The 20447-nt window shown below is 38.9% G+C and overlaps 1 protein-coding gene across 2 annotated transcripts in view; it reads left to right on the top strand.

Moving 5' to 3' along the window:
* Positions 1-20447, top strand: part of PCSK2 (proprotein convertase subtilisin/kexin type 2) — a 2031987-nt gene that overhangs the window by 1906886 nt on the left and 104654 nt on the right. For both annotated transcript variants that reach the window (XM_044056049.1, XM_044056038.1), the window contains one exon: positions 8426-8653. In XM_044056049.1, the coding sequence (XP_043911984.1) occupies positions 8426-8653 (228 nt within the window). The remainder of the gene's footprint in view (positions 1-8425; positions 8654-20447) is intronic.

Below are 20447 nucleotides of genomic sequence, written 5' to 3'. Positions count from 1 at the left end.
CACTGGGGCTAGGTTTCAGTATAAGGAGAAGTTATTTATAATATCTATGGGTATCGGGGAGGAGGTGGGTAGAGGGGTCACGGTATCCTGTGAAGGAAGTGTTAGTGGGTGGGAGTTATTATTAGGCTTTGTTGAAAGATAATGGTAAGTTTAGCGAATGTGTCAATCAAATGTGAGTTGAAGAGGGTGGCTATTTCACTGAGCATTTTCTCGGGGAATGGGCAGCGGTTGTTTTTGGTACCAGGGTTAATTAGAGATGAGATAGAGTTCCGAAATTCCTTTGGATTTTGTTTGTAAATTTTTGGAGGGTTAGATAATATTCTTTACTGTCATTAATAACGAGGCACCTTGCTTGATTATGGAGCTGTCTAAATTGAAGGAGGTCAGTGGGATTCTTATACCTTTGCCATTTTTTCCATATTTTGTCCCTGGCAGTCATGATTTGCTTGGTAGGGCAAGACTGCCATATAGCGTGCTTAGTTTTTACTCTTTTTTGTCTTAATGGGGCTGGTTTGTTTAAATTGTTGATGAATGTGGAGTTAAAGAACTCAACAGCTTTATCAAGGGGCAAGACTTGTAATATATTTCAATTGATGTTTCTCAGGGTTTCTTTAAGAGCTGTAGGATCAAAATTGATTAGATATCTAGTTTATTTGTATTTGTGTTGGGAAGGTGTTTGGGTTGGTTTTTCATAGTGTATAGGCTGATAGACGGTCACTAATGCCACGAGAAAGTGTGCCTGCTGCTGAAATTTTGTTTTGGTCAGAAACTAGTATCCAGTCAAGAACTGAGCCACTGTCTTTATTTCTGTTAGAACTGGTTGTAGCTGTTATTAGCTGTGTATAGCTGAAGAAGTTAATATTAGATGATGGAGAGTGACCTGAGAACTCTAGCCAATTTATGCTTACATCAACTAGGATAATTGTCTCATTGTTTATATTGTTTGATATCCAGGCAAGAATATCTTCTATCTGAGGAATATTGTTACCTGGGGGGGGGGGTGTATATGGCTAAGATGCACAGATATTTAGAATTGTTCAGTTTAAGAAGTGATATTAGTATCTCTGCTGTAGAGAACTGAGAGATGGGGTTGGAATATGGGACAATGGTGAAGGTGTTAGGAAAGAGTATAGCAATGCCTCCTCCTTTTTATGGGGGTCTGCCAGCCCATAGACAAGCATAGCCTGAGGGGAGGAATTCTGAATCTTTTATGTAGGGTTTCAGCCAAGTTTCTGTTGTAGCTAATATATCTGGTTTATTAAGGGATATCCAGGCATGGAATTCTGGTATTTTGTTTCTGGTGCTTTGGAGATTGATGGTTGTGATATTTAGTGATTTATATGATCTAGGGAAGCTGGCATTCAGAGGGTTCGGTTCTGGGTTTGGGTGGATATTTCAACATAAGAATATGGTATATTGCTTGTACAGATAAGAAAAATGTGTGAGGTTTCTTTTTAAGTGACTTGAGATAGATATATAGTTGCAAATGCTTTTATGGAGGGGAAGTAATTTTAGTTTGGTATGTAGAAGTATGTTGAGTGGGTACAGGCTAGCGGATATTTCTGAGTAGCTAGAGAGAGATAAGGATTGTATGGCAGTTATAGATGCATTTTTTTTGAAGTGTAGTAGCTGTGTGTAATGATGTTAGTTGAGATAAGAGACAAAGTAAAAGAGCAAGGGGGCAAAGTAGTGAGATAGGTATATGGATGGAGGACATATTAGATAAGGTGAAAAGTATTACTTGCTGTTATTTGTTAGTGGTAGTTTAGACATATTAATATGTAGTGTGGAAGGAAGGTGTGGTAGGTGAAGTCATATCAGGATACTAGATTGTTTTAGAAATAGTATTGAATGGGTGAGTCTATTATTATTGGATAATATAGTGGGAAGGGGTGTTAATTGTTATTGAATGATGGAGTGGGAGGGAAGTTCATTGTTATTGGATGATGGAGTGGGGGAGGAGTTATGGAGAGAATAAATGTAATTGATGCAGGGGTGTGTGGGAATGGGGTAGGGTAGAGGAGCGGAGTGAGCCCAAGCCCAGTGAGGGTGAAACAGAGCATTTTAGACAGAGTAGATAGCTAAGGAGAATAAAGAAAAAAATCATGCAATTTGCAGAAAGGGTTGTAAGGGAGAAAAGGAAATCCAGGGAGTTACTTAGTTTAATTTAGAAGTTGCAGTAGTTTGTTCCTGTTTGAAGTAAATATAGATATGGAGGGAGATAATGAGGGCTACTGGATAGGAAAAGGATGAAGAAAGGAGTTTAGTTATTTGACTACTAGGAGGTAGGGAAACGGGTGAAGAGTGTAGAGAGGGTACCCAAGATTACAGAGGATTTATTAGTAAAGCATTAAACCTGCTACCTAGGCAGTATGAGCCAGTGGCTTTCAGTAGTAGAAAGGGTAAGTAGAGAAGGGGTTGAGCACGGAGTGGTGATGTACAAGTGGTTGGTACAGTTTACACAGGGTGGAACCACTCAAAAGAAAAATGCAGGATGTACATACATTAATATTAAGGTATTCCCTTAACCTTTTCTTGTGACTGTTTAGGACTCCAGAGACCACAGTATTTCCTTGCCATGCAAAACAGGTTTTCCTTATAGTTCTGTCAGTTCTGCAGGTAGTGAATGGGCCAGTGGTGGGTTAGATAGGACAGTTTCAGCCATTATTCAAGGTTGAAAGAAAAGGCATTAGGACAAGCTAACTTGGCACTTGTACATCACCGATACAGCTGTGAGAGAAACAGATTCAGCACTCACTGAATGAGCCCTCACTCTACTGAGACATCCCTTATTAATAACCTCCCTATAATTTGTTGTCAGTAAAACTAATACTAAATGTTTATGATACTATTAATCTAAAGTCAGTTTTCACTACACAAATACTTCAGGACCAGTTCAAAAACCTTTACCATGTTTAGAACTGGCTAATTATGAACATACTAAAAATTCATTATAAAAAAGTAGTGAGGGTGATGCTATTTAATTCTTCCCTTAAACCTCACATCAGTGTTATAATTAATATCACTTATCCTTGTGGTACTGTACTTGGGAAGGTTGATTGTCAAAAATACCTTAGTATTTTGTCAGATCAGTTACTTTTATTTAACTTATGTATAGAATTTTCTGTTGACAAAGTACCTTAGTGTGTTAGATCAGTTACTTTTATTTAACTTATGTATAGAATTTACTGTTGACGAAGTCTTGAGTTGGTTGAAATTTGGCTAAACATAGCCTTAAATACTTAGGTTTGAGTCTGCAATCTCTGTCATTGTCCTTACTTAACACATCAACAAGCCTTTATTGCAGACAGGTAAGAAGAGGACTTGTAAAGAGCTTTGCTGTTTATCACTCTCCAAGGCCAAAGGATCCAACTACTGCTCTACTTTCTTTATAACTGAACTTAGTTTATTTTAAGCTATTTAATCATAAGTAGTGTCCAAACCTGGCAAAGATTCTTCCTTTTTTAATTTCTCCAAGTCTTTTGGGTTTCTCATACCATGAGGGAATGGACACCATTCATAAGTCAAAGCACAATCAAAGTTCATTAAATTAGTATTGTTTCAGTCTCTGATGTTAGCCAGCAGTGCTCATCGTAGAACTCGCAGTGTCCACAGTAGTGACACCATCTGCAATTCGTATGGAGTTACATGTATCAGTAACATACCTAAGGACAACTGTCAAATCGTTTTTACAAGACCCATTGCTCCTACTACTACTGGAACGGTCTGGGCATCCTTCTTCCACATTGCCCTCATTTCTGCCTGAAACTCCTGGTATTTTATGACTTTGTGTGTCTTTCTCTGTACTTAAGACACTGTAGTCACTGGGTGTAGCAATTTCAACAATCAATGCTGCTTTTGTCTTTTTTTCATAAACTACTATATCTGTTTTTGTCGCATATATTTTTTGAACTGTTGGCAATTGTGGTTCATGTTTCTGCTTGACATGTATGGGAAGTTATTCCAGAGCACCTCACTGACCCTTTTCAAGAGAAATTTTGATGAGTGGATGGGAAATAGAAAGTTCACCCCAGGGACCACTCCAGTGGCTTTACTTGATAGAGGCACTGGGAACTAACGTCAAGTGGCACGATGCATGGGCACTTCTATGGGCTAGGCTTTTAAAGGCTCCAGGGTCATTAGCCTAGTACACACCTATGAACCTATGAACATCTAACTCTGAAACACCTCAGCAGTATTCTGCACTAAAAACTTCACTTCGCAGGTCCACCATAACCTGAGGTTCTATTTCTTTAACTTCTCCATTACTAATCCTCTTTTCTACTTTTCCTCTTTGTTTTCTTATCTTTTGTATTTTAAAATTTTCCATGTGCAGATGTGTTTCCCTGTATTTCTCTTCAATGTCTACAAACAAGGAATTCATCATGTGCCTTGAGATACAGCAACCATGAAGAAATTATTTTGATGAAGTCTTCTTACAGACTCTAACTTGTGGAAATGGCTTTCTCCACACCTTCATTAGCCTTATGGAACATGTTATCTCAGGAAGAAAGGATTGTAAATGTTACTCTTAGGAGACAGCTCACTTGATTCTAGCTGTTATCATTTTTATGCCCTTCTTTTTTATTATACATCATCTTTTTATGTATATTTTATGTAAGTTGTGGCTGTGTTTTTGGTAATGGGGATATTAAAAGGATCAATGGACCAGTCCACATACCCAGTTAATAAATAATAATAATAATAATAATAATAATAATAATAAAGTTTGGATTACTGGCACTCTAGTCTGATATTTGCTCATCTGTTCCACTGAAGAGTAATAAAATTCTGATGTCATTTTGTGACTTCACTGTCCCCTGATTTGTAATCTGAGAATCAGATGCTTGCAATTAGAACTTGATGCAGTGTTTGCAGGCACCCTTTTTGTTGCTTCACATTGAAAAGTTAAGGCTGATGATGCAAGAATGCATCTGTATCATTTCTCTAGCAGCCCGTGGGTAACACAGTACTGGCAATCAAGTCTGGTGAATTCACATTAATTTAATACATAGGCAGTTGTTTGTAATAATAAAGAGGTGTTCAAAAAGTTGACTTTTTCATGTATTAATAATTGCATTCAAACATCAGCACTTTGTTTACTGCAATGGATTTAATCTGTGGTGGAATCATTGATTACATCTTTTAGCTTTAGGTCAAACCCAGGGGCTACATCCAAAGAAGCACAAATCAGAGAGCTATTCTAGGAAGGTGTTGTATATGGCTACCAGAAAACAATCATTTCAGAAATGCTATCAAACCCTTCTCCTGTAAATCTTCAACCATACTAGCCAACATCTTATAGAAGACCCTGAGCTCTAAGCAAAGCCTAGGTGACAATGATTTATAAAGAAGTGATGCCTAGCCAGATCAAAGCAGAGGAATCTTCTGCATGAACTCCAAATGTTGTTGTCCTAAATAGCATACAGCATGCCCAACAACATCATCATTAGCTCACACTACAGGAGTAAAGGCATAATGCCATGTAACATGATTACAAACAATCAGATGAATCAAACGCAAATGCATAGTTCACTTAAGATCAAAATTAAATGCAAGGTTTTCCCTCTCTTTGGGGAGTGCTATAGGTGTTTGATTAAATATAATACATAATTTTTCGGGTCTATATTACATCATCCAACACTTACAAAAGCAAACAGTGATTAATCAACACCATGTAAGAGAAAGCTTACAATGTCAAAACCTCAGAACAATGATTTTTTTTTCCCAAGGGAAAACAAAATCGCTGTTCCAAAAAAAACAAAAAACAAAAAAACAAAAAAACTTTAAAACATTACATAAAGGGGGGGCTTTGCCCTCACAACCCCCATTGTGGGGGTCTGTGCCCCCACACCCCACCTACTTAAATATACAAACTCTGAGATTGCACTACAGTGCCAAAAATGGCAAAGTAACGGAAGCGTTTTACATTCAATTTGATCGCGTAATAGGAACCCCATTTTTCAAATGTATGAGAAAGTAAAACTGTAGGACATAACAAAAAAGTTATTAGAGTCCAATAAGCAAGGCTGTTATGGTTTTGTTATGGGCAAGAATAAGCTGGAATCTTCAGCTTGTGATATTTACTTCACATATTTTGATATTTCAAAGTATTTGGAGCTGAAATTGTTACCTATCCATGTAAACAAAAGAAAACAGAATATTTGGAGTTTCTGTCAGAAGAAAATACAGATGCATGCAGCTAATCAACAATTTGACTTTAAAATAACACTACTGTTTAAAGGTAAATCTATATTTTTGTTAGACAAATTATTTAGTTAACCTAGAAAAACTATAGTGACACCTCCAGGTGTTCCACTCAGATCATCCTCGTGACACCTCTAGGTGTCTAATATTGCTTTTTCATACTTACATTAATAATTCTAAAACAATGCTATGATTTTGTCAAAAGGTTCAGTGTACAGTCATTGTAAGCTAACATTTCTGTTTGAAAGAATGAAATGGTACAGCTATAAGATGTAACAAGCAAAGAATCCTGCCTGTAGAATTTCTAGTACAACTAAGTAACAGCTAGTATTCAGGTTATCTGTATTTCATGAATACAAGTGCTTATACAAGCTACATGGACTGCATAACTAAGTCACAGGCTTCAGTGTCTTTACTGGATATAACCACCCAACAACTGCAACAGAGTCTCAGGTCTCAGAAACATATTTGCTTGTTGTTGCAGTAATATAATATTTTATACATATGAAGTGGCATCCATGTCCTTGTTTATAATACTGTTTTATATATATATATATATATATATATATATATATATATATATATATATATATATATATATGTGTGTGTGTGTGTGTGTGTGTGTGTGTGTGTGTATAGATTGCCACACATGTCCCTATTTATAATATTATTATCACTATGGATTAGCATGAGTGTCCCTATTTATAATATTGTTATACATATGGACAGGCACCCATGTCCCTGTTTATAATATTGTTACACATATGGACTGGCACCTAGGTTCTTATGTATATAATATTGTTATAAATATGGACTGGCACTCATGGCCCTATTTATAAAATTTTTATACATAATCACTGGCACCTATGCCTCTGTTTATAATATTGTTACAAATATGGACTGGCACCCATGTCCCTATTTGACAGTGGCAGCTTGTAAATGCTCTGCCATTGTAACACAGCTATATGCTCCTGGGTAATTTATCCTATCATTTTCAAATGTCAAGTCTTACAAAGGCCTCCTAGGGCAATTAGTCTAGTAACTGCATATGAACTTATGAACCTATAGGCAATTCTAACATTATTAAGGTAAATTATGCATAATCTTGGCACAGAGTGGCAAACCTGACATAATTTGAGAGAGGCAGCATTTCAGATTTGTATCACTTGAATTTTGTATGTCAGATTACATTATCATTCAGGTACTTCAACGTTCATTAAAACATTTTAAAAATAAAATAATGTATTTTTGTTTTGCTCGACCATTGACCAGTGCTCAAATGACAAGTGTCCTTTTGAATGAAGCTGCTATAGTAGACAATGGTGCTATAATATGGTCTATATGGGATCTAGAGAGTGTGCCACCTAAAATATCTAGTAAGTTTAGGTGATATGTTTTATGATGACTGACAAAATATATTATTGCAGTGTTTCTGACTGCTTGTGGAGCGAGTAATAGTCATAGAATGGTAATAACCATAAGGATCTATTACATAGCATGGGTGTGATATCCATTCTGAAATAAGATGCATGGATTCATGGATTTATTATACCCTGATTTCTCTGTACATCAGCAGGATAAATCCAGTGACTCGATGCATTGTCTGGGCCTAGGATTTTTTTTGCATTACGCTGTATAATTATTTAACTATCTGTACTTTCTTTATTTTTTCTATAGGCCATGATTAAAAATGAATGTAAGGAATTCACTTAAAAGATAACAAAGGGACAAATAAAATAATCAAGAGATACTGAGTTACAAGAATAGGGCAAGCTTTATATATGATAAAATGGGCACAGGAGAGAAAGCAAGAAAACATTTTCAAAGAAAGTATGACCACTTGCATTGGTCTGTGTATGTTTTTATGCAAATCTTATGATTACGAATTACTTATTATAAACCACGCTAAGCAAATACATAACACCTGATTTTTTTTACTTCATCTCAAGATTTGCAATAATTTTCAGTTTATGTATTCAGACAAATACAAGTCCATAATGAACTTGAAAGCCTGTACTCAGATCTGTTCTCAGCTTTCTCAACATTTATATGAAAAGTTTGCAGGGTACAAACTGGTGAAAAATGTACTTATTTATGCAACTGTCAAAGTATCATTTTGTTTTTCATATTTAGTATGTTTAATTATGTAGAAGCACCTGCTTCTGCATGTTATATTTTTAGATTGTCATAATGTTTAATTTTTTTTCTGTTTAATCAGTCCCAATCTCACATGGCGTGATATGCAACACCTAACTGTCTTAACATCGAAAAGGAACCAGCTACACGATGAGGTTCATCAGTGGCGTAGAAATGGAGTCGGGCTTGAGTTCAACCACTTATTTGGCTATGGAGTTCTGGATGCAGGAGGAATGGTTAAAATGGCTAAAGACTGGAAGACAGTTCCTGAGAGGTTCCACTGTGTTGGAGGCTCAGTGACAGAACCTCAGTAAGTGAAACCTTTTGTTTTCCCATGATGCTAGATGTGATGATGAAGACGTCATTCTCTTCAGACAGAGGCTCTTGACGTATATACACAAACACACGCACACACACACACAAACACACACACACACACACACACACACACACACACACACACACACACACACACACACACACACACACACACACACACATAAACACAAACACACACACACACACACACACACACACACACACACACACACACACACACACACACACACACACACACACACACACACACACTCACACAATCATACCGACATACGACATACACACAAATGTATAAAAACTCAGGCACACATAAAATATGTTCAAAAGAATGCACAATCAAAAACTTTCACAACACCTACACGCACATATAAACACATTATTATTATTGTTTCTGCTTAAAGATGCATTATTTAATGGAAGAAAATGAACTGTAATTTCAAAGACATTAGTAGACTATGAAGAACTGCAGTGCTGTAGCTAGGATATGTGACAGCCATCAGTCTTCTAGCAAATGACTAGTAGAATGTGTGACATATCTGCCAGGGCTGCATTATAAGTGGTCAGAAATGAGTGCCACAGAACATACTGAACTTCAACAAGAAAGGACAGGTATTAATAATTGGAATATAGACAAAAAGTAGACCATCAGACCCAAAGATTAAAAAAAATGCCATTAAAAAGTGTAAGTCTTTTACTAGAACAGATAAATGGATCTATTACTGAGTGTTATCTCCACAGGCCTTTTGTTGCTACTTTTTGCCATTAACCCACTACAAGCTCTTCAAAGACTAGATTGTGATTTCTGAAAGTACACCTAAATAAAGGATCTGTTTTTTTTGGGAGTCATTCAGTGAGTGACAACTGTTTATTCAAGTCTACCACCTATTTAGTCTTTTTTAGGTCAGTAGTGTAATTAGCAGTACTTTGATTTTTAATTCTTTTGTTACTTCATATATCGCCTTTGTACTGCGTATTTTGCTGATTTTAATTTAATTATTTCTAAACTTACTTATAAAAAAAAAGTTTTTTCTAAACTGCATTTTTGTGTATCCTTTATTTAGTAAACTACACTGATTCATTTATTTCTTGTGACGATTAATTTTGTGTGAAACTGCTGCCTTCAGCAAAAATTTCCTACAGGGCTATTTCTGGGGAACAGCAAAAATTAGTGGAGTTCAGTTAGAGGGCAGTTACCGTCTCTTTGTTCATTTGCATTTAATTCTGTGCATGATGCTGGCAGAGGGCTTAATTCTGTGTTCACCCTCGGTGTGAGTAACACTGAACCAGTGCTGTCACCTCTAAAGGAGCTGCTTACTGCCCTCTGAGGAGTGCACAGTTTTGTTAGCCATTTTAAACTCAGTGATCTCTCTCTCTGCCTAAAAACTTTTGTTTTATTTTCTGTTTTTACTTTCTATTTTTAGTCACACCAGGCAGTTGAGTTTTCCTGCCAAAACTACTTTCTCACTATTTGCTAACTAAAGAACAACCAGTCCCTTTTCTTAACAGTTCAAACTACATTCAATCTCTCAAAGTAATCACTCTGTTTTCTCTCAACTTACTTTAAATACTCTAAAAGTCCATAAAAGGAAAAAACCTAAAGAACTTCACATAGCCTCTTTTTGCTTCTCTCTCTTTATTAAACTGGTGTGTCCTTTTTCTCTGACAAAAATCAGTCTCAGTCTGCTTCTGGTATCTAAAACAGAAAAACCAATAAAAATCAGGTCTGTTTCCTAATTTTCTCCAGCAAAATGTAGCCTCAGATCCTCTGGAACCCACCAATAAAGCGCAACAATGTGGCTGGGTTGCCCCTCTCCTCCTTCCAACAAACTCCTAGCCAGTTACACAGGTAAACACTGTGCAGCTCCTTCAACCCACCAATAAAACCACAAAACAGACTGGCACAGTCAAAATAAGCTTTTAAAAAGAACAAAACAGCACTGCTACTCCAAAATAACCAACACCTGCCCAAAACAACCAACACATAAACACCACAAAATAACTAAACCTCAACCCCTCACAAACCCAAACCCAACAAAGATGCAACCCAAAACCAGCAACAAAGCGCAAGCAGTCCCACATATCCGGCCACACCCATCCTCATATTAGTCACAAAACAATGTGCCTCACACACACAAATCACCAAACAACCCAAGTATACCACAATATTTAATATGGGCACACTGTGAAGTCCGGCACCACTTTGAATAATCGCACACCTACTGAAAACGAGGCCTATATCCATCACAGCTCCTCTGCCACTCCAGGGTGCCCAGGATCACCAAAGCACTCAGCTGTGCACCACCAGCAGAATGCCAAACTGACTGACAATCCTCCACCTTCAATGAGGAGACCTGGGAAAAAGCTCCCTGATGCACATGTAAAGCTCACCAGAAGCAATCTGGAGACCATAGGTGTAATGTGAGAAACTGTGAACTCATAAACCACAAGCAAGGCTCAGAATAGAAATGAGAAGCATATCTTGCGTGAGGGTTACTGAAACCTCAGAAAACCTGGTTCAATAAACAGAGAACTCCAACATGCTCTTCCTATACATCATAGCATGCATTTCGACACGGGGTTCTGAGCACAAAGGAGTAACACTGCAGAAGCATGGAAACCATCCATGTACAAAGAACGCCAGGATCCCTGCCTGTGCTGGCCTCCTTCAGCTCCGAACACCTTCACTGGCAGCAAACCCACTTGGCATTCACTGGACTACATGGAACACTGGCATGGGAAGCAAACAGACCATATCTAATGTCACTCAACTACCAAATATAACAACAAACACCCATACACCACTGGTTCTTTCCCCATTCGCCACTTTTGAACGATTTTAAAACTGTCAGTGTATCCCACAAGACCTCACCAGGACCAAAGTACTGACCAACATAGGTGTCCACTCCCATAAACAAAGGAGACAAGGTTCTTCCTCAAGCCAAACCCTCATTGGCAAAGTAAAGACCATAAACAAACATCCTTCCCCACCCACTTCTCCCAAGGAAATAGCCTTGAAAATCAACTCCCACTTTTGCCAAAGCCAAGCCTGATAAGAATTTCTTTCAAAGCAGTCCTTCAAGCAGAAACAAGGCCCCAATCCTCCAATCAGTTCCAAACAAACTCTAATATCCTCTCAAATCAAAAGATCGTTACACCTATTTGGTGGAGAAACATTGACAAGATAAAACAAAAGGGATGACCACTGGTGGGACCCTGGCCCAAAAATAAAAAAAGGAAATAGGAGATAACACAGAGCAAAACAACAAAGGAGGAAAGAATATCTCTACAGTGTAAAAATCAGAAATCCTTATATCTTCATAAAGTATTAAAGAGGAAATTTGAAGAAAATAGCAAAGGTATCCAAAGACCATTTCCTAGACAAAAAAGATAATATGAAGGCCCCAGATGTCATAAAAACTTTGCATAATGGTGCAAGTTGCCAAAATGAACAACATAGCCAACCATTCAGCAAGAATAGCCAATGACCACTTCTACCAACCCCGCAAATATGCAAGCTCCCCAAACCCCCTCCAGATATGCACTCAAGTCTCGCACAGTAGAACAGATCAAAGCTGCCAAAACCAGCACTGCCTTACAACAGAAAGTGGGACTGTTCATAAATGTCTCCCAGGCAAAGGTACGACTCCAGGCTGTGTCCCCACGCAGGTCACTGTGAACTGTTCAGCTTGAAGAGCTATAAGGACAAAACACCAACTACAGGATAGTTTACCCACTCCACCAAGGTGTTTGCAGGAGTGGTGCAGACGGATGGGTCCACATAAACTGTGGTCTGTGGTCGGTAACAGGATATACACTGGACTAGTCTGAACTGTAAAGCATCATGGAACCACAAGGTGGAACACTGGGAGCCTCCATTTGGGGCACTCCAGACACTGGACCCTACCTACCCAGTTTTTGTTAAGGGCAGACCTTGCTGATAAATGAGGGTATGTTTTGAACAGTCAACCCTACCATACCCCCACAATAAGCTTCAGACAATGCCTAATACCTGGGCATCATAAACCAACCAACCAGAATAAGGCCAAATATATCACCAAGATGGGTTCTCAACCTTGCTCAGAATGGAGAACTGACATGGTCGAAGCTCAGAGCGCTAAACCAACAATCAAACAAATCACAAATTCCAATCGGGAAGGAAACCAGTTACAAGTGGCATCCCACAGGGTATGTATCTGGGATGACTTCGGTTTGTATATACAGACTCAGAGTAATAGGTTGAAGGAGATGTGTCGTTGACAAAGTTTGCAGATGACTGCAATGGGTCTTATGGACACCAAGCATCCTCCAACAAATTCTCTCAAAAGGGGCCAACAAAGACCGCAGCCTCAACCTCAGCTCAAAAACAAAGTGAAGTGTCAAAAAAAGAGAAGGAAAAACACAAGCTAAACACAAAAAGTAAGTACTGGGTGGTAATCCATTGGGATGGAATATGTAGATGGGTTTTGGACCAGGCGTGAATAGTAATCTAAAGACCTAATTATATCCAACCTTATATATCCCACCTTCTAATTGCAGACCAACCTTCTTATCGGATCAAGAGGGTCATGGGCCCCTTGCCCTTCTTGCTCTCCACTCCTTCGGCCCAAATCAGGCCACATCCAGAAATGTACCTCTTGCGCCACCCCTACCCAATACCTCAGGAGGGAACCAGTAGACTCGGAAAGGAGGATCATGGGCTACAAACAGATGTGAAGCTCACGCCTAACAAACAGATGAAAATGCTGGCTGAGGCCTACTCACTGCTCTCTTGCTAGCCAGCCATGCCCCACTGCCCACCTGATGCAAAGCCATGTCAAATGTACAATTATCAAAATCCATGCCCCTCCAAAAAAAAGCTCAGCCAGAGAGCTACAAAAACACAGGACTCAAACTCAGAACAAAATATAGGGGACAATTCCAGGAGGACAGCTCCATTCACCCAATCCCTCCCTCCTGGAATAGAACTCCCATTCATGACCTCAATTCAGCCTCAACATTGAGGCTCTAATGGGTCTGTAGAAAACTAGGATGAAATCGCTCTCTAGTCTCCCTGCTAGACAGAGGCCTACCAAGACACATGCTAAAAATCTTCTTAAAAGTGACCTTCTACACACTACTTACCGGCTGAAAATAAGGCTATCGAGGCGGAGGCGGAGGCCAATCTCTCTGGCTTAAATGCCTCTAGCCTAGGATAGATAAGTATCTACCTATGAACCTATATAGTTCAACTTTAAGAAACAGCAATTCCAGATGGCATAAGAAAACATATGCTGTGGATGTGGAGTGCAGCATTAAAATAATATATGAGAGATAGTAGCTATCAATATACTGACATAACTGTTAGAACTGGTAAATGTTCTCTGTTTATTCAGCCCAAAACACATCAGATAGCCATATACTTAGACAAAGGCTTCTTTTTTAGTAAAACATCATTTCACAGTGTTATTGCCTACAAACAAGAGTTTTTTTGGATACCTTTATCTAAACAGAGATATCACAAGGGGTGCGGGGGGTGATGCTCACTTACAAAAATAAAGGTACATCAGCAATTTGACTATTTTCTATAGGAACTGCAGTTTAAGTTTCAGAGGGGTTGAACTCACAGTATCAGATCATGCACTTCAAATATGGTGCCAAATTAGAACTGAGGGGATCAATGAGTGAGCAAACTGTCAGACAGCAGAGGTCACCCTCATCTTCTAATCTTCAGTGCAAATTGCCACAAAATGAACATCTTATAGGTTCATAGGTTTTCACTAGGCTAACAAGCTCTGGGGTCCTTATAAGCCTAATTATACATCGCAAACCATTTGGGTCCCAAGTATCATGGGTATCTATGGGGGAGGTTGTTAGTAGGGGGGTAACTAAGAATTTGTATGTGAGGTGTCAGCTAGGATACTTTTATTATTGACAGACTTTGTCTGTGAGGGATATGCAGCCAGACCAGGGATAAATTTACAATTTCCAATCCAATTGTTAAGGTTTTATTTGAAGAGGGTCAAGGTAGAAATCTGTTTTAAATTGATGGCAAGCCTATTCCATCGTGCGGGAATCCTTTGAGGTGCATATCTGTCTCTCTAGCACATTCTATTTATGTCTCAAGTAAAATTCAACTATCTGGATCTAGTGTTTCTGGTGCTGTTTGTTTTGTACATGTGCAACAGATCCATCAGGGCTGGGCCTAACGAAGCTGTCTAAGCCAGAAAAAGATCCTCTTTCAGCAGCTTGTAGGAGACTGGATACAGAGACAGAGCCTTTAGGCAATCCATGCAGGATGGGGTATTCATGACCTGAATTCTGGTGAGAAACCTTTGTGGACATTCAAACTGTTGCAAGTGTCTGGTTAGATACAAGCCAAAGGGGGCATTGTATTCAATGATGGGTCTGATATGGCCTGAGTAGAGTAGTACTATAACCTCATTGGATCTGGATGCCATACCATTACCAATAAGTGTGCTGACATAGAATGGTTTTCTTACTATCTTTGCTACATGTTGGTCAAAGGCCAGACTGCTGTCTACATATGTTCCCAGATCCATTACTACTGGATATTTTCTTAGGGTAAGTTTACCGATGCAGTAATTAACATGGGTTGATAGTTTTCCAAAGGGCATTATAATGCATTTTTGGCATTGATATTTGGTCTATGGCATTAACAGCAGTCATTTTTCTGTGTCAGTGTATGGGGAGAAACATATATTGCCTTAATTTGATATGCTTTGTAAAAAATGTTTGTTGACCATTTGCTTTGAAATACTTTATAAATAATGTTTGTTGACCATTTGTATTTTGAATTGTCAAAAATGTCTGTCCTTGTTTTGGAACTTTTCTCTCTGGTTCTCCACTGAAAATGGGCATTTCAGGATTTCCTCAGAAAAAAAAATTAATAAATAAAATAACTCGAAATTTACAGTCATCTGCAAACTTCATAAGCCAGAGGTCTTGAACATTAGCTTTGACTTCTGAGAAGTAGATGCTAAACAGGAATGGGTCCAACACAGTGTCCTGGGGCACTCCTCTGGTGACCGGTCTCTTGGTGGAGTTGGTTTCACTGATCCTGCCTTCTTGGGTCCTATATGTGAGCCATCTGGCAATCCAGTGAATTATATAGGGATTTATGCCTAACCCAGAGAGCTTGTCATCAATGCCTAAGTAGAGTATTGTACTGAATACCTTGGCTAGCTCAAGATATGTGATATGCACTGTTTTACCCTCATCCATCGCCTTGGTGACCTTCTCAAAGACATCTACTAGGTTAAGTAGACATGACCTTCCCTTAATAAAGCCAAATTAGGAGGGGCCCAGTCTCTACTGGTTGCCAATATTACTGTTTATCATTTCCATAATTCATTCCGTGGTTTTGCATTTAAAGCTTGTTAGACTGATCAGTCTATGGTTCCTGAGTCAGTTGGTGGTCTGCCCTTGTGAAGGGAGGTGACTATTGTGGTCCTCCCTTCACTTGAAACATAGCCTGTTTCAAGGCTGTAACTGAAGAGTGCCTCAACTGGTCCAAATAAGCTGTGTTTTAGACTGTTCAGGAAACAACCAGGGATGTTGTCAGGACCAATGGTGGCACTGTTCTTGGCTTTAGCAAGTGCTGCCAGCACCTGGTTTCTGGTAATAGTTGTGGGTAGTATGCTGTAGGGGATTTCACCTGGTAGAGCAGAGGAGGATTGGGGGGGGTGAAGATTGAGCTGAATTTATTAGCTAGTAGATTTGCTATGTCACCCTGATCAATGAAAGTGGTGCCATTCACCACCAGTTTACTACACTGCTGTGTGTTATATTTAAGGTTCCAGACATAGGTAAAGAAGGCCTTGTGATTATCCTTACTCTGTCACAAATCTCACCTCAAAGTTAGCCTTATTATATTTAGTTAGACTTCTCAGTTTCTTGTTTAGTTGTATAAGAGAGCCCTTGTCTTTAAGGGAGTTGCTTTTCCTTATTTTGGCCATGAGTTTTCCTCTTTTATTATATACCCTTTTTAGGTGAGGATTTCACCAGTAGGGTTTGTTTTTAGTGTTCCTTTGTTTTTACTTCTGGTAGGTATGGCAGCCTCTATGCAGCCATTCACATGTTTATATAGGGACTCTGTGAATAATAACGCATGAGTAGCTGTGGTCTCAGTGTTAGGGAAGCCTTGAATTTTGACAAAATATCACTTAATAGGATATCGTTTGCCTTAGAATAATCGCTAATGGTTACTGGCTTAGTTGGCTTTTCCAAGTTGATTTTTGCTTCAAAGGAGACAGTTTTGTGATCCAACCTCACTAGTAAGGATGTCACATGGGTAGGTGGGGGGCAGCTATAATGCTGTCCCATGTTGGTGAGCACCAGATCCAGTATGGCTGATGCTCTGACTGAAGTGTGCTCAGTCTGTTCCATGGTGTTTGTGTTAATAAAGTCCAAGAAGCATTGTTTCTGTGAACTTGAGGCAGTGCAGGTTTCCTAGTCTTTAGACAAGTCGTTAAAGTCACTCCATAAATAGGTTGGTTGGTTGCATGTTGAGAGTTCTAGTAGCTTTAGGTATGAGTCACGAGACTCCAGTGGCATAGATGGTAACTAGTAGCTAGACATGATATTGCAATGGACCTTATCTATAGTGACTGACACGTGAATATGTTCCATGGTATCATCCTGTTTAACCAACCTAGAGCTATGTTTGTTGCTAAAGTTGATCAAAACACCTCCATCTTTGTCCCCAGTCTGTGCTGCTGTTGGCCTAAATGTGTGGAAGGCTATATACCCTTGCACTGATGGAGTGCTTAAAAAGAAGTCTTGGTCACTGCACAGATGTCTACATTCTCTGGAGTGAGAAGGCTGGATGAGTGTGAAGTTATTTGTTTATGCTCCTAGTATTGAGAAGTAATGCCTTAAGGTTGCTCACGGACTTTTTCACTATCTTGGTAGTTTTGTCTTTTTGGCATCACATAAAAGAGACTCTAAGAGAGTAGATGAAGCCAATGTCTGAAAGCCTAGGGGGGCAGGTGTTGCCCATCTTTGGCAAATGCAATGTGATCTGTTTACTATGTCCTCCCATGCTGACAGATATTGGATCCCCCTGGAGTAACATCAGAAACTAAACCAATTATTAAAACCAGTCATTTTGTGTTCATATTATGGCATCATTCTTTGTGAAGGTAGAATGCTGCTCAATGCAAGGCACATATCTTTCTGTGACATATTTCAAGAGATTCATTATGCAACTTTTCATCTTAGCACTGCAGTTAATGGAAGTAAAATGAGGTATACATCTGGGTGGTCAATATGCACTGTTTGAAGGGGATTATTAGAATTAGAGCTCAAATTTCCTGTGTAATTTAACATATCAGGAGACAAGGCTCAGCCGTTAAGTTAGCATACTCCGCTGTGTTGCAGGTGGTCAAGAAGGGGCTTTCCTTGATATGTTGAACAGCAAAGGATGCAGATTTATTTATTTTATTTTATTTGTTTGCAGTTTGTTTGCCAGGATGGTCCATTGGGCCAAGAGGAACATGTTTTCAATGGAGTCCTGGGGAGAAAAGCTCCATAACAACAAAAATTATAAACAAGTAATTGTAGAAAGCTACACAATAACAACAGTTATAAACAATCAATTATATAACAGTAAATGCAGAAGTACAACTAAAATCATAGAGTTTACAGATACAAAATAAAGCAAACAAGGATAAGAAAAATAGGACAAATAGTAATTGTCGTAATTTCTTGCTAGTACTTTATGAGGAAAGGAGTAGGACTGGAGTACCTGAGATGTCTTAGGTATGGAGAGGAGAATAGATTATGTGGGATGGGTGCAGATGGACTGTACAAGAAGGTGTGAGGGGTAAGGGAAAGGGGTCTATGTTATATCGTCAAATGGCTACATTGTCAAATGTCATCTCATTGACAATGCAGCCTTAAACCCCTCACCTCCCGCTAAGTATATACACTGACTCCGAGATCGCACTACAGTGGGAAAAAGGGAACATTTCCTGATCCCTACCATAATGTGATGTCAGTCAGAATAGTTCTATGGCCTGTAGTGTCGATGAGATGATGCATTTGACAGTGTGGCCATTCAATGACATGACATAGACTTAAGGGAAAGGATGGTCTTCAGCCAGGATCAGATATAGAGATCACAGCCTACAGTTCAACAGATAAAAGTTCTAGAATTCTACCCAAAAAGATCACTCCATACCTAGTTACACACAGAGGGTCAGGGAATGAGCTCTGGAAGGTGATGAAAGCAGCTGCAACCAATGAGTCACTCCAAAAGTGACTTGGAGGTGATTTTAAGTAGAGGCACTGTTCCTCCACAAAAAGCAATGCTACAGTAAGAAAAGCCATGGCTAATGCTGTAAACTGAGACGCCAGAGTTTATATGAGATCATTTGAAGAAAGCCCCAGTGTGTGGAAAGACAATGCATCACACAATCCTGATATCAGTTAAGGGCAAGGAGATAGTATGAGTTTCCAGGGAAAAACAAAGCAATTTCAGAGTCAGATCACCTGGGAAGCACATGGAACCTGGACAAAACTTCAGTCTTAACGTAAACATGAATGGGGAACGCCTTCTATAATACATTTCATTTCCTCATAGGTCCATAGGTTAATGGGTACTTAACTAGGCTATTGATCCAGAAGGATGTTCAGACGCCTAGCCATACATCCCCTTGCAGATTTTAGCCCTTATATTTTAAGTATGAGTGACCTATGAGAGGAACAGAGCATTCACAGGCTGATGTTTCCCTTTATATGAGTCCCTGCTCATAATTTCTTCGGTTATCTACCTGCCTGAATGAAAGTGATGACTTCTGATATCTTACCATATTTTCCAGAGCAGATTTTTTATATAATTTTAGAAAAATATAATGGATATCTGTACCCATAGAAACATAGGGAGTTAGGGTGGTGGAATAGGGTGTTTCAGCTGACTAAATTGTATAAAGAGCCTGGAGGATAGCAGGGGTGGGATTTGATGAAACTTTTGCAATACAGGCTGTTGAATGTAGATACTTGTCTGTTTGTACTGCAGCTGTTACCAGTCACCTGGGAGGGACAAAGTAAACAGATATACTAAACAAAGACTATAATGTATTTTATTAATAACACCCACTGGTGCATTCAGCTTAAAGCACATGTTTATGTTAATATATTATTAAGTTAGCTCACTGTTTAATTCTAAGTTTGAACGTTACTAGATTTGTAAGTCTGTAAATTCAGAGTGCTTTACAAACTGGGCGACTTGGGACCCTTCTAGTACTTCACTTTATCTTCTCTCATGACGTGTTATGCAGCAGTTTGTGATTTTATTATTACAACTCATGTTTACCCCACGCTGTGCATATCCATTTGTTACCAAGGACACTGGTGAGAGATGCAAAGTAGTGAAGCTGCTTGGCATGTAAGTAACAGATGCTTCACTAATACATAAGTGGAGAGAGTAGCACAGGCAAATTATTAACAGCAGTGCAATTAATTCAAACAAGACATGTTTAAGCATCCTCAGCAGATTTCTTGGGTTGTGCATTATGGCAGTTGCCCCAAGGTAGTACTCAGAAAGATGGCCTTGTCTAAGGCAGCAAAGGAATGAACCCATCAAACAATGTGGCTGAGTTCTGTTTATTTCCCATATTCTCCTTTTATCTTATACACAATATTGTAATGTCATTTTTGTACACAGCATGGTCTTATTTAAAAATAATAGTCAATAAAACGGGAGGGAGTGAAAGTTATCTCTCTCTCTTTCTCTCCATCCATTTCAATTAAACGGCTCAGCAGAT

This window comes from Protopterus annectens, chromosome 1.part2 (genome assembly GCF_019279795.1).
Source record: "Protopterus annectens isolate FY-2018-M chromosome 1.part2, PAN1.0, whole genome shotgun sequence".
Taxonomy (NCBI): Eukaryota; Metazoa; Chordata; order Ceratodontiformes; family Protopteridae; genus Protopterus; species Protopterus annectens.
Note: the sequence above shows the minus strand (reverse complement) of the source record. Positions and strands in the feature narration are given on the sequence as shown.